This window comes from Salmo salar, chromosome ssa12 (assembly GCF_905237065.1).
Source record: "Salmo salar chromosome ssa12, Ssal_v3.1, whole genome shotgun sequence".
Lineage (NCBI taxonomy): Eukaryota > Metazoa > Chordata > Actinopteri > Salmoniformes > Salmonidae > Salmo > Salmo salar.
This window is the reverse complement of record NC_059453.1, coordinates 33622305-33638877: the sequence shown is the minus strand read 5'-3', so window position 1 is coordinate 33638877 and position 16573 is coordinate 33622305. Positions and strand designations below refer to the sequence as shown.

Below are 16573 nucleotides of genomic sequence, written 5' to 3'. Positions count from 1 at the left end.
AGTGTACTGAATAGGGTGCCATTTGGGACAGAGACATGATGGCTTAATAAGGCAGCGAGAGATCCAATGGCTCTTCATCACTAGCGTTCTAGTAATTAAATTATACCAGACTGACAGCAAAGACTCTCTTGTTGAAGAGGGTTAATTACTGTTAAGATGTAGAGTCAGATTGAGAGAGAGAGAGAGAGAGAGAGAGAGAGAGAGAGAGAGCGAGAGAGAGAGAGAGAGAGTGTGAGAGGGGGATAGAGAGATTCAACAAATCTAATGGCACCTCCTCTCCTTGCCCACCACTCTACCCACCCACCCACGTACGTACGTACGTACGCACGCCAGAGTGCTAAGATGTCATGGCTGAGTGTTACTTATGTTGAAAATAATGAACATTGAAGAGCATGATGTACGCTTTTACAATTTTGTGTCTTACAAAGTAAAAGTAACAGCTTTTGACCTCTTGAGGGAGAGAGAGAACGAGAGACAGAGAGCTATATGTTTCCATAGGACTATCAGTGGGCTTTTTGCTCATTCAGGTGAAGTCATTGTAAAGCCTTGTGTTTTATAGTGCAGTGTGTTCGGAAAGTATTCAGACCCCTTCCCTTTTCCCACATTTTGTTTTGTTACAGCATTATTCTAAAATTGATAAAATATTTTTTTTCCCTCATCAATCTACATACAGTACCCCATAATGACAAAGCAAAAACAGGTTTTTAGAAATGTTTGCAAACGTATTAAAAATAAAAAACAAATATCTTATTTACATAAGTATTCAGACCCTTTGCTATGAGACTTGAAATTGAGATCAGGTGCATCCTGTTTCCTTTGATCATCCTTGAGATGTTTCTACAACTTGATTGGAGTCCAACTGTGGTAAATTCAATTGATTGGACATGATTTGGAAAGGCACACACATGTCTATATAAGGTCCCACAGTTGACAGTGCATGTCAGAGCAAAAATCAAGCCATGAGGTTGAAGGAATTGTCCATAGAGCTCCGAGACAGGATTGTGTGGAGGCACAGATCTGGGGAAGGGTACCAAAACATTTCTGCAGAATTGAAGGTCCCCAAGAACACAGTGGCCTCCATCATTCTTAAATGGAAGACGCTTGGAACCACCAAGACTCTTCCTAGAGCTGGCCGCCGGTCAAACTGAGCAATCGGGGGAGAAGCGCCTTGGTCAGGGACGTGACCAAGAACCCGATGGTTTCTCTGACAGAGCTCCAGAGTTCCACTGTGGAGATGGGAGAACCATCCAAAATGACAACTATCTCTGTCAGAGGGACCATCAACCAGACCTTTATGGCAAAGTGGCCAGACAGAAACCATTCCTCAGTAAAAGGCACGATAGCCCACTTGGAGTTTGCCAAAAGGTACCTAAAGGACTCTAAAATCATGAGAAATAAGATTATCTGGTCTGATGAAACCAAGATTGAACTATTTGGACTGAATACCAGCGTCACGTCTGGGGGAAACCTGGCACCATCCCTACGGTGAAGCATGGTGAGGGCAGCATCATGGTGTGGGGATGTTTTTCAGCGGCAGCGACTGGGAGACTAGTCAGGATTGAGTGAAAGATGAACGGAGCAAAGTACAGAGAGATCCTTGATGAAAACCTGCTCCAGAGCGCTCCGGACCTCAGAGTGGGGCAAAGGTTCACCTTCCAACAGGACAATGACCCTAAGCACACAGCCAAGACAATGCAGGAGTGGCGTCAGGACAAGTCTCTGAATGTCCTTGAGTGGCCCAGCCAGAGCCCGGACTTGAACCCGATCAAACATCTCTGAAGAGACCTGAAAATAGCTTTGCAGCAACACTTCCCATCCAACCTGACAGAGCTTGAGAGGATCTGAGGAGAAGAATGGGAAAATCTCCCCAAGTACAGGTGTGCTAAGCTTGTAGTGTCATAAATCAAGGCTGTAATCGCTGCCAAAGATGCGTCAACAAAGTACTTAGTAAAGGGTCTGAATACTTTTGTAAATGTGATATTTCCAGAATTCTTTGTTTATAAATTTGCAAACATTTCTAGAAATCAGTTTTTGCTTTTTTATTATGGGGTATTGTGTGTAGATTGATGAGGAATCACTTTTAGAATAAGGCTGTAATGTAACAACATTTCGAAAGTCAAGGGGTCTGAATACTTTTCGAATGCACTGTATATCTGCTTGTTCACAATATTTGAATTTCATCCCTTGAATTGACCGAATTGAAATGACATGAAATGCATGTAGCTCCTGCCACCTCATTGATTGGCCCCTCAGGCACCGTAGAGCCTGGTTGGTTGGTAAGACGTTCCGTAGATATCCGCTCTGTAGATCCGCCAAAAGTTCTAACAGATCTGACCATTACACCATAGTCCTCCATCAACACCAGCCTGTCCTTCAGTCTACCCAGCAATGGAGCTGATGATCAACCTACTCACACATCTGCATAAGGTGGGTGTATAGTACTCACATGTCCATGCCATATCAAAGTTGATTTGTCCTTATGCACAGGATATAGTGTAGCGTACACAGTACAAGAATATGCTTATCGCAAGCTTTCACAAATGCATGCACAAACACAGATATGAAATTATAAGTATTAAGTACACAAACATTACAGTGAGCAATTTCATTACCTACCTATCACAGCTTTTATAGTTCCTGTATTCTGTTTGTCTGACCTAGTAACGACCTCATGAGTCCACATGGGAGAGGAGATGGAACCCTGTCCTAGATGGAACCCTATTCCCTATATACACTGAGTGTACAAAACATTAGGAACACCTTCCTAATATTGAGTTGCAACCCCTTTTGCTCTCAGAACAGCCTCGATGCGTCGGGGCATGGACTCTCACACGCACAAGGTGTCGAAAGCGTTCCACAGGGATGCTGGCCCATGTTCACTCCATGTCCATTGGGTGGTCTTCATACACACGGAAAACTGTTGAGGGTGAATAAACCAGCAGAGTTGCAGTTCTTGACACACTCAAACCGGTGCACCTGGCAACTACTACCATATTACGTTCAAAGGTACTTAAATGTTTCACCCTCTGAATGGCGCACATACACAATCCATGTCTCAATTGTCTCAATGCTTAAAGATCCTTCTTTAAACCTGTCTCCTCCCTTTCATCTACACTGATTGAAGTGGATTTAACAGGTGACGTTTAAAGCTTTCACCTGGATTCACCTGGTCAGTCTATGTCATGGAAAGAGCAGGTGTTCCTAATGTTTTGTACGCTCAGTGGGCTTTAGTCGAAAGTAGGTCACTGTATATGGAGTAGGGTGCCATTTGGGACAGAGCCCGGGCCTGGGCCACATAGACATTAAGTACAGGTTGAACTCAGTAACTGGAACATCTGCAGGGGCCTTCCTGTGCCAACCAGCTTGTAAATGAGAAAGCCAGCAGCTGACAAAGACTTTGATTGTGCTACAGCGTCCACAATGAAAAATTCAGCACCTCATTTTCACGCTTCTTCCGAGAGCTTCACTTGTTAAACTTTAATGTCCATATGCACTCACCCCTGGTCCTCACATATGATGGTAAGTCAGGCTTACTGAACCTTGGTTAAGGTTCATCACGCTTTTTCAAATGGCAAGAGACACTTGAACTTCTGTTACTGAAGATGACTGAGATTGTGGACATAATATCATACATCTGCCATACATCTTGGTTGCATGTGTTGATTCCCGTAAGGGATCATAAATCAGGAAGCTTCATTTTTACCAGACATTTAGGATAAATGTTATCGTGACTGTGTCCATATAACAATTTACAACTGGACCAACTGTCAGTGAAAGCCGTTTCCTTGTTGTATTCTGTGCTCTGGCTGTTAGTGTAGATGGGTTGACAGTCAAAGAATCAGGTAAGGTCATCTGACTTTTCCCCAGCAAGCCATCTTCTCTTCCTCACAACTAAAACCCAATTTCTGTGCCTTTTCATACTTTATTTGCTCAAATTAAATTTGCCAATGGTTTCATCAATTGCAAACTTCCTGTCCATGTCAGCAGTAAAGGAGAGGAAACGATGACAGCGATATTGGGGTTCTGCAGGAGATGCATCTCTCAAAATAAGACTAGAAAAACCAATCCCATTTTGAGTGCAATCAGAACACTTGATGAATGTGAGTTGACAGAAATGTCAGATTATTTTAAGAGTCTGTAATAAACAATGTATAAGGCATTGTGTGTTCACCATTTATGAATCATTAGTAGTATTTTTGCAATTTAAAGTGAGTACTATTTGTACTTTACAAATACTTTCAAAATGTTTGGAGTAACCAGTGTAATTTCAAAACTTACTAACATTTACAAATGTGGTAGTAGTGATTAATAAATGGCGAGCAAACTTTTTGTAAATGCCTTAAAAATGGTTTATTACGGACCGTAAAGTGTTACCCAGTATATTTAAATAGAGTAATGTCATTCCCAGGAATGAACCTTTTATAATGGTGGATTTTGATGAGTTGAGTAAAAAAGACAACAGCTTCCGAATAGCCATTATTTTTATTTTTTATTTGCATTATCATACAGTAGGTACAAATTACACTATTGATTACAAGGTAAGTAGCCCAGACTCGCTTTCAAAGGGTTTTGGGGAGAACGAACATACACCATTTGCAAAATACAATATATTCTTTATTTTACAAGTCTATGTAGATATCTAAATCATTATGTACGGGGACAGAAGAAGCGCTTGGTTTGGACATGAATCAACAGAGAATGGGGGGGGGGAGGTTAGAGACTGTGACTGTTTCTCAAATGGCATCCTATTCCCTATATAGTGCGCTACTTTTGACCAAGGCCTATGGACAAAAGTAGTGCAATATATTGGGAATAGGGTGCCATTTGGGACGCACCCGTAGGAGCTAAGGCAAAAGAAAATATTACACAGGATGTAAACAAAGGTGAAAAAGAACACATTTGGCCAATTCTTTCCCCAGTGTGTTTTGGGAGGATGGGAAGGGGCAAGAAGGGCAGGTTGGCGTCAGCCTGTAAAGGTGAGTTTCTCACACAAAACTGCTTTCAAGAACTGATTGGAGAAGGGATGAGGGCTTTGTCAATAAGAGAATGGATTGATTGCCCAGGCACTGAGAAAGGGGGGAGGAATGGAAGGATGAACAGAGGAGATGAGCTACCCAGACAGGGGGTTTAACAGGCCAATAGGATGAGGAACGGGGTTGTTCACTATCAATTACTCACTCAACCACACACACTCATTTATTCACCCAATCACTCATCAACCACCCATTTATGCTTTCCTTCCTTCTCTCTCACACGCACATGTAAACACATACACTCTGACTGATAGGCACAGAGAGGTAAGGGGTAAGCAGGCATGGTATAGCAGAAGCATCATACTGCTATCCGGCTATAAAGCACAAAGGTAAACTCACACAGAGGTGTAGGCTACTAACGTGACATTAAAAAACCTACAAGAAACGACTGCCGGATTGACTGGCATCAGAACCATGTCGACATTATTTGAATTAGCATTCCCTTAGCTACATATTTTTTGCGAGAAGCACATGGGTCGGACAGACATTGTGATATGTGGCGTTGGCACACTCTCTTGGACTAACCACTAAGAGTCTACCATGGAGAGACATCTGTACTGACGAGTCATCGGTATTGAAAAAACATGTGTATTGACAACACATCGGTATTGACAAGATTTTGGTACTGACAAGACTTCGGTAATGACGCGTCATTGGTATGACTACAGCTAGTGCAACGCTGCTATTGTCGGGTTCTGGCTATTTCAGGATTGGCACAGTTACAAGGTTAGGAAAAGGTTTAGAGGAGCAAAAGTCGAGGGAATTGTATAAATCTATCAACAGTTAGATGTGAAGAAATGAATTGCTATGGTGATAATTCCGAGAAACATTCCTGAATTACTTGAGCAGAATCTATAACCCCCTAAAAAACAACGCCCCCAAAAATTATGTAAATTGTAATTTTTTTATACAAACAAACAACACTAACGATAAGAAGAAACAAAACCCCTTCATTGAGACACTAGAAAGCAAGTTGTCCCGCTGGTCTAGTACAGAGATGTGTTTAAGAGTTCCCCTAACCGCATATCTGGAGTCAGATTTGCCCATAGTCTCCTAATTGTGAATGGCTTAGGTTCACCTGATCCTGGATCTGTGTTTGGGCGGAGACTCCTTGCTGTCCGACCAGGGGCCTGGTTACTGGTACTGAGTATCATGCAGCATTTATATCATGATCACGTTTTTTTTCTTCATCTTTACCAACAACATGCAGATACAAGAGCCAGGCACACATTCAGGCAACTCACTCAGCGATCGCATTCAAGAACATGGGATATGTGCGATGGAGACGAGAGCAAACGGAAAACGCTTGATAATATCTGCAAAAGTCTTCCAGATGTTTCTCTCGGTTTGCTAATCCCGACCGACTTTATTACCTAATTGTTACAAAGTTGATATTTTGGGGTACTTTTTTTTTACATAGAAATATGTTAACCTATCTAACGTAATAAAATCACATTCAGTTGTTGGTATAAAAACTGCGAGATACTATACTTTTATAAATCACTCATGAATATTTACAAAAGAGTTAATACACTGGTATGTGTACATTAAAATATGAATTAGAACTAATTGGGGGGAAATGCATGACATCACATTAAAGCAGAAAAGGGAACTAAACGTTTTAATAACGTGATACTCTAGTCAACATTGTTAGAATGGTGTTATATCCATGTATAAGGGTATAAGCATGCAATATAATATTGCACGGTTCATAGAGTAAGCAAACAATAACTCAACATCAATTTAATTTAGTTGCTACCTCTCAAACAAACAAAAAACAAGAGTTTTAGGTCACTTCCTTCCTAAACCCTCAAGAAATTTCCTTCAGGAACTTAACTTTGAAGGACTTCTTCACGTCAAAGTGAATCATGGCCATTGAGAGACATTTTTTGATAAGTGGGCAAACAGTGACAAAGTTGGGACAGGAGGATAGTAAAAAGGTTGTCACAAAGTAGTGTTTAATTGATCTCGATTTGGTTTTGGATAGACCACCTTTATACTTCTGTTAACCTGTGATTCTTGTGTAGGTGTTTAAAGAAGATGTGACTGTCACACTGCCTACTTCATCTAACCACAACTTCTACTGTGTTCGGTCTGAATGTCCACTCACGGTTGTAAACCTAATGACAAGATAACCATACAACCTGTAGTTCAAGGTTCAATATATCCCTGTGTAACTGCAATTTGTGTGTACAGATGTATGATCTTAATTTGAGCCAGTTTGCTACAGCAGAAAAATGTATCCTGCGGCTACAGGAAATGTGAATTATTAGGTGGATCATAATTAATAGCCTTTTTTTAAAGGGTTGATACATTTTTCTTAAGGGAAAATCAAGTCTGACATTTCTAAGTGGAAATTACAAACTTCAAAAGCCTTTTTAAACCTCAAATACATTACACATTTTAGTTTGCAATGCAGGAAAGTTTTCCTGCAATAGGGGGATCAAATGAAGATCCTACATCTGTATGTGCGTGTTATTGTTAGTGTGTCACGATATTCGTACTGGGTGTGTATTATTTGATGCATATTGAAACATAGGGGCACCTGTTATGACACATATTGAAATAAAATCTCACCAACACAAGGTAAGACTGTAAACATAGTCTCCCTGTACTGACCTCATATTTGGCTCAAACTCTGACCCAATAGCTCAAAACAAGAGATTACGTTTGTAGTTTCCTTGGGTTTCAATGGAGACCAGTATAGCCAGTACAGGGTTTAACAAGAAGTTAACCCTTCGCTCTAGAATCAGTTAAAAAAACTGGCATTGTTTCATGGGTTTTGTCCCCACACATTCAAAACAACAGGTCAGTCATCTCAATATCTATCATGATTCATTTCAATAGGAGTTGATTTCAAATAATTGCCCATTCGAATACAAACACAACGGGTGGGTGGGAAAGTATATCAACCCTACATACACCTCCTTCCTCAAACCTTCATCCTCACCATTAACACACAGCATTTCCACTCACCAACTCCTCTCACTCAGAGCCCCAAGTCCAATTCCTAGAGGACACATCATTAATACATTGATAGAGGAACTCAAAATGGCGGTCGATATCAGTGTCCACGTTGTTGTTGTTAAGTTGGACCAGTTTGGTGGTTGGGAGTTTGGCTTGAAGAAGCTGCAGTTGGTGGAGGGTTAGTGCTAGGTAGGTAGCGGAGGTAGGAAGGGGGGTCCATGGTCCCCCCCCCCTCCTCCTCCTCCTCATACGGTGTGCAGGGAGACCAGGGAGGGGTGTATGAACTGGGGGTTGATGAATGAGAAGCCTGAGAAGTCAGCTTGGTCGATGTTGGCGATGACCAGCTGGTCGGGCGGCGTGAGCTGGGGCTGGGTGCGCGTGAAGAACTTGTCGAAGTTCTCCGCCCCTTTGCCGCACTGCAAGAGAGGGATAGAAAGAGAGAGAGAGAGACAGAGGTTTTAAAATGGGAGGCGTAGGTGGCTGCAACTGTAACATACGGAACACACAAAGGTAAGAAGAAATACATGCGCAAATAGAAACTGGGCTTGATTAGATATCCCTCCACCTCCATCGCCTGTTCTGCTAAAAGAGAGAACGGAAGGAAAGAGAGAACATTTCGCACCTGATACCGCTCTATCTATTCCTATTCTCCCCCTCTTGTTCCCACGCTAACATCACATGACATGCTCTACATCCCAGCATGAGTCCCAAATGACATCCAATTCCCTTTATAGTGCACTACTTTTGACCAGAGCCCTATGGGCCCTAAAGTAGTGCACTGTAGAGGGAATAGGATGCCATTTGGGACAAAACCCCAGTCACCTGGATTATAATGTTTTTAATGCAATTGAATCCATTGGTTTTAAAAAGTAACACTGGCGTGCAGCTGTGAAACAGCAATCTGTACTGTACAAACAAGACTTTGGAAAGAGTCGCAGAGGGAATTGAGGGAGATGATGTCAGGATCTCTACAGTCAAACACGTCTTAGTCGCTTCTGACCCGGTAACCTGTTTTGATCGAGCTCCTCATGTTGTTTGGATGTACAGTGGGGTCCGTAATTATTGACACACTAAAGTGTGGCTCAGTTGGTAGGGTTCGATTCCCAAAGGGGACCAGTATGAAAATGTATGCACTCCTTACTGTTAGTGGTTCAGGGTAAGAGTCTGCTAGATTACTAAAATGTAAATGTACAAGAAAGATGAGCAATAACGACTGTATAAAATAAATAATTCAAATACTGAGCTATATTGTGTGCTCACAAAAATTTGGAAATTATATTATTTTATACTAAGAAAATTGCTCATAAAAAAAAATGTTTTGTTTAACAAGTACAAATGGTCAAAGATCATACCCCCAAGACATGGTAAACTCCCCTGTTATTGTAATGGTGAGAGGTTAGCATGTCTTGAGGGTATGATCGTTGACAATCTAACTTTCTCACGCATCGTTATTCACTATTCATTCAGGATTATCCATATTCATTGTAACAACCACATTCATGTAGAAGTGTTTAGAAACAGATTCTATTCTTATTCATAATAAAATTGACTCCAAAATGACAATACATTTTTTACCATTCATTTCTATTGGGCACAAAATTATCGGAAACACAAACAAAACGAACTGCAAATGCATCCAACAAGTTTGCAGAGTCACAAGCTTGATGTAATCATTGCATGCTATGGACCAAACACTAAACAATTTATTTTGTTCTAAGAATCTTTAGGGGTGTCAATAATTTTGACCCCTACCGTTTTGAAAAATAAATATTACTTTTGAAACTAAATAATTTGTTTAGTATAAAATAATATACATATCCCATTTTTTTTGGAGCAAACAATAGCTGAATTATTTATTTTATGCAGTCCTTATTGCTCATCTTTATCAAGGGTGCCAATAATTTCGGACCCCATTGTATGTAGAGGTTTTATGTAACATCTGACCCCCACTGTATGTAGAGGTTTTATGTAACATCTGACCCCCACTGTATGTAAAGGTTTTACGTAACATCTGACCCCCACTGTATGTAGAGGTTTTATGTAACATCTGACCCCCACTCTATGTAGAGGTTTTATGTAACATCTGACCCCCACTGTATGTAGAGGTTTTATGTAACATCTGACCTTCACTGTCAAAGCTGATTGCGTTGCGACAAATGAGAAGTTCACTTGAATCAAAATAGCAACATCGCCAATCGACGTACAGCAGGGTTGTCAAAGGGTTAATTGGCGTGTTGACAAGAGCAGAGCAAACCTCTGCTATTGAATGTGAGAAAAGTGGAGCCGTTTTCATCCTGACTGTAAAGACAGGGTTATCCAAACCTATCAATAGCATGGAGACGTATCAGGCGAGGGTGGTTGGATTAGCATTCCACAACTAACAAGCCAAGGTCAACTCTGTGAACGCTCTGGGAGCATGGGTGGGTGTACATCCCATTTCTGTCATCTACAAGATGATAGTCCAAGAAAACATACATTATGTGATTGATTTGTATGTATGTACAGTATGACATAGTTCTCAATGGAGTCAAGCCAGCATTCAGTTGTCTTATTTAAATTGTATATGTTTTTTAAACTTGAATGCAAAAATGGGCAGAGAAATTGATTTACACTTTACATTTGAGTCATTTAGCAGATGCCCTTATCCAGAGTGACCGTAGAATACGTCTGCTTAAGTATTTTGCATCCATCTTGAATGATTGTTACATGACAGTCAATACATCTGAATAAGAGCAGCTGCTCTAGCCCTACGGCATTACTGACGCAAATGCCACAAAATGGCCGCCAACACCAAAAATACTGCTGTCAGTCGCTTCACACTTCTGACACCCTTTAAAGCGCCTGGCACTGTGGCTTGAACTTGTGAAGGCCTCAATTCGACTTCATCATACAGTGTACCTTCTAACAATTGATACGTGAAGGCCTGTAGAGTTTGGTGGAACATTTCTTATCAAAGGCAATCTTTCCCAAAATTGTGGTTTATTTTGGAGGCTACTAGTAGGTTGCAGTGATTCCCTCTTGGGTTGGGTCTTAAGAGTCTAAGGATTGTCGCCAGTACCTTGGGTAATTGGGTAAATTCAAATAGATAACTCAAAACGCTTTAGGACCATTACATTACTAAGGATGCAGTCAACACATAAAACGACAATGGTAAATCTATAATAACACACCAAAGTTCATATAGGGGCATTACAGAAAGCACAGGCAGTGGGGAATGGGGAATTAAAGACTTATTCTCTAACTTCACAGTGTGGTTCTGTGTTTACACCAGAAATCCTGCTGCACCACCTCTTCTTCTCGCTCTGTCCTCATCAGTTATTCCACCTACACTGTGTGTGTGTTTGTCCTACTTAATGGGCTTTAAACCTCCCCAGGAATCTGGCAGGGAATATCCCTCCTTCTCTATGTCTCTCTCTGTACTGTAAGCCCACATGGGAAAAGGATATGGGTTGATTTACATGACTTAGCAGAGACAAGCAGATGCCAGCTGTACTGTGCTTGCCTCGTTACGCACCCGTAACAGGGTTGGTTATGCTTCCTCTTGCTACTGCAGAAATATTTATTTGGATGTTTATTTCTTCAGATTGGTTAGTTGAATTTACCTTTCAATAAGGTGTAATGCCATTGGCCACACTTGCAGATAGGGGAAGATTGGTGATATATTGACTAAATCTACATCAATCACCGATTAGGACACCTCAGAAATACACCCAACGTAGTTGCTGGAACCATGCCAGAAAGGACAATGTGAAAGGTAAAAATCCGAGCCAGCACGGTAATGTTTGGGTTGGCATGATAATGTGAAAGTGGTATTTTTTCTTCTTTTTTTTTTAACATGGAAAGCCTGGGTCTGGATGTGGAAGCTCTTTCTCCAGAGTGGAATTCACTATACATTCCCTATGGAGGTCTACATTGTTGTACAGCTGTGTGTGTTCCACTGTGGTTGGAAAACCTCCATTGATTGGGTTGGTGTGGTAGTCTACACGGCACGTTGGTGGTGGTATGTGTCTATTCAAAGTAGAAAAGTCCTGTTGTCCTATATTCAGAGTTGTGTGGTGTATGTGTGTGTGTGTTCAGTGAGCCTGGGGACTCTGTGTCCTCCTTGACTCCTACACTGACAGACAGGTGACACTGGCTCCCAGCCACCCACTGTCACTCTGTGTCAAGATGCAGTAGAACGGAGAAGAGGAAAACAGCAACAACACATATCAACATAGAAGAGAGAAGGCACATACTGACATGGCGCCATTTTCATGACGCAAAAGAGCACAGATCTCCTTATAATAATAACAATAATAATATTGTTGAAGAAAAGACGCAAATGAATTCACGCTGACAGATTACGATGACTTTTATGGGTTTTTTGTACCAAATGATGCCCGAAACAACAGCATACTCCATTCTATAGACACAAAGATGCGTGCACTCAAACACACGCCTCTGTCAAACCGACCCCACGCACACACATACCTCTGTCAAACCGACCCCACTCAAACACATACCTCTGTCAAACCGACCCCACTCACTCACATGCCTCTGTCAAACCGACCCCATTCAAACACATACCTCTGTCAAACCGACCCCACTCACACACATGCCTCTGTCAAACCGACCCCACTCACACACATGCCTCTGTCAAACCGACCCCACTCAAACACATGCCTCTGTCAAACCGACCCCACTCAAACACATACCTCTGTCAAACCGACCCCACGCACACACATGCCTCTGTCAAACCGACCCCACTCAAACACATACCTCTGTCAAACCGACCCCACTCAAACACATACCTCTGTCAAACCGACCCCACTCACACACATGCCTCTGTCAAACCGACCCCACTCACACACATGCCTCTGTCAAACCGACCCCACTCAAACACATGCCTCTGTCAAACCGACCCCACTCAAACACATACCTCTGTCAAACCGACCCCACGCACACACATGCCTCTGTCAAACCGACCCCACTCAAACACATACCTCTGTCAAACCGACCCCACTCAAACACATACCTCTGTCAAACCGACCCCACTCAAACACATGCCTCTGTCAAACCGACCCCACGCACACACATCCTCGCTCTCAATGTGTCCACAAAAGAGATGGATGAAAGGAGTATTGCAGAAATTTCTTCCATCCCCCTCTTTCATCAGTCTCCTCGAATACTGTAGTGTCTATTTGGCTTGTTTGAACAATGGCCAGTGAGTCACACATCTCATATTGATCTTGACAAACAATCTCCTACAAGTTTTCCCAAATTTTCCATTAAAGGCAATACATTTCTGTCCAACTTCTTTTCTCATCACCTCCTCTCCTCTTTTTCATCCTCCCCCTTTTGCCACTGAGACCTAACCCCCCCGTATGCAAATGTCTCTCTAGTCAATTACCCTTCTATTCAATTAATTCAGGAAGTCAAGTGCAATTCCAATTCCAGCTTACTTCCTGAATTGACTAAATGTTGACCCCAATGAAATTGACTCAAACCTGCTGTATAGCTTAGTTTCGTTGTGTTTAATGTTTGTTACAATGTCACTCATTGTACACGCTACGTTGTGCTACTCTTAATGACAGATGACATTGCTTGTAAACTGCTGTTTGACGCACTTTGGGTATTTCTCTGTCACACACACAAAAAAACCACTCGCACTCAAGCATATTAAAGGAATTCTATTTAGTATGATAAATGGCTGTCTGTTTCTATTAAAATACTTGCTGAAGTATTCTCTCTCTCTCTATCCTACTACAGAACGACCTCAGCATCTCACTGTTGTTTTGATGATCTTCTTACTAGTATACAGTGCCTTCAGAAAGTATTCATACCCCTCAACTTATTCCACATTTTGTTGTTACAGCCTGAATTCAAATTTGATTAAATATGTATTTTTTAACCCATCGTCACACAATACCCCAATAGACGTTTTGGAAAATGTATAGAAAATTATATACAGAAATATCTCATTTGCATAAGTATTCACACCTCCGAGTCAATACTTTGTCAGCGAATACAGCTGTGAGTCTTTCTGGGTAAATCTCTAAGAGCTTTCCACACCTGGATTGTGCAACATTTGCCCATTATTCTTTTCAAAATTCTTCAAGCTCTCACATCGTTTATTGATCATTGCTAGACAACCATTTTCAAGCTGATTTAAGTCAAAACTGTAACTTGGCCACTCTTGAACATTCACTGTCTTCTTGGCAAGCAAATTCAGTGTAGATTTGGCCTTGTGTTTCAGGTTATTGTCCTGCTGAAAGGTGAATTCATCTCCCAGTGTCTGGTGGAAAGCAGACAACCAGGTTTTCCTCTAGGATTTTGCCTGTGCTTAGCTCCATTCTATTTCTTTTATCCTGAAGAACTCCCCATGAATTGTTTACGAGGTTTATTGTTTGATTTGTTACATTAAATAATTCAGCGATGACCAAAAAAAAATGAAGGCAATCTCTTTTTTATAGCAAGTAAGAAACCGCTAACCATTAACTGCTTACAGTTTAGAACTGCTAGCTAACTGACAAGCAGAAAAACAGCCAACAACATAGGGAGTACAAACCCCTAGAAATTGGCCTATCGCCCTCTAGTGGCAAATAAGAACTGCCAAAAATGCACAGTTAACAGGAGAATAATTCTGGCAAGGAATTATTATTATAATTTTTTTTTTAAATAGAGGCATACTAAGACAAAAGAAACATGACACAGCATGTAAATGATAACACATTAGTGCAGGAAATGAAGAAATTAATTAAAATGTTGGAAGTGAATGCTGGAATTAAACATGAAAATGAGCAAAAGCTGTGCTCATTAAGGAAATAGACACCTGGCTCAAATAGAAGCCTGTCTCCAATAAGCACCTGTTGTGTTCAGTGATTTAAGCAAATAAACACCCGGGCTATTAATTGAAGTTTTACTGTAAGCTCCCTGACCACAGTGATTCCATCAACATTAATCAGCAAGTCTCATATCCTTCCACTTTGACCCACTTCCATCTCTACAAACGTAAACCACATATCCAGTTGTTCTCTAAATATGAGTCTAGATAAGCTATATCTATAAATAGCTACTGTAGCAGGTGTTCTTGTTATTCTCTCCCGCGTTCTATCTGTCCGGCTCTGGTTAGATGGATAAACCCTCTAGTGTTCATAATCTGGGTCTCGCTGTACCTGGCTATTAAATGGCAATCTCCCAGCTGTCAGAACAGGCATGAAGTGCGATTGATTCAGGAGGAGAGGACTGAAGAGGAGGAGAGGATGAGAGGGGGATGAGAAGAGGATTAGAGAGACAGAGTCAGGTCGGGGGGGATGGAGGGAGGGATGGATGGCGGTGTGAAGATGAATCTAATGACAGCCAATTGGTTGTAATAGACTCCCGGTGGTGCCTGTGTTACAGTGGAGTTGGATTGAAATGGATGATGGTTATTATAGGTCAGGGGAAGAGGTTTAGTTCTCTCTATCTAACACACACACACACACACACACACACACACACACACTGAATGACACGTGTCCAGCATGCACATTGCACATGCAGACCAATATAGCTAAAGCACATTATGCATGCATGCATGCGCATGCGCACACATGCACGCACGCACGCACGCACGCACGCACACACGCACACACACACACACACACACAATGGTCTTTCCATATATCTTTTTACTTTCCATCCATCATTCTCCTTTCATCTTGTCACTTGCCTTTCCTCCACACACACCTGCATTCAAACACACTGCTCTACCTACATACTCATACTGGAGTCCACACACCAACACACACCTCTACCTACATACTCATACTGGAGTCCACACACCTCTACTACATACTCATACTGGAGTCTACACACCTCTAACTACATACTCATACTGGAGTCTACACACCTCTACCTACATACTCATACTGGAGTCCACACACCTCTACCTACATACTCATACTGGAGTCCACACACCTCTACCTACATACTCATACTGGAGTCCACACACCAACACACACCTCTACCTACATACTCATACTGGAGTCCACACACCTCTACCAACATACTCATACTGGAGTCCACACACCTCTACCTACATACTCATACTGGAGTCTACACACACCTCTATCTACATACTCATACTGGAGTCCACACACCTCTACCAACATACTCATACTGGAGTCTACACACACCTCTACCTACATACTCATACTGGAGTCCACACACCTCTACCAACATACTCATACTGGAGTCTACACACCAACACACACCTCTATCTACATACTCATACTGGAGTCCACACACCTCTACCTACATACTCATACTGGAGTCCACACACCAACACACACCTCTACCTACATACTCATACTGGAGTCCACACACCTCTACCAACATACTCATACTGGAGTCCACACACCAACACACACCTCTACCTACATACTCATACTGGAGTCCACACACCTCTACCAACATACTCATACTGGAGTCCACACACCTCTACCTACATACTCATACTGGAGTCCACACACCAACACACACCTCTACCTACATACTCATACTGGAGTCCACACACCTCTACCAACATACTCATACTGGAGTCCACACACCTC

At 41.8% G+C, this 16573-nt stretch overlaps 1 protein-coding gene across 2 annotated transcripts in view; it reads right to left on the bottom strand.

Annotated features, from left to right (window-relative positions):
- Positions 1–6968: 6968 nt before the first annotated feature.
- LOC106564882 (protein kinase C alpha type) overlaps positions 6969–16573 on the bottom strand; it is a 266895-nt gene continuing 257290 nt past the window's right edge. For both annotated transcript variants that reach the window (XM_014131369.2, XM_014131371.2), the window contains one exon: positions 6969–8416. In XM_014131369.2, the coding sequence (XP_013986844.1) occupies positions 8246–8416 (171 nt within the window). In that variant the 3' untranslated portion in view covers positions 6969–8245. The remainder of the gene's footprint in view (positions 8417–16573) is intronic.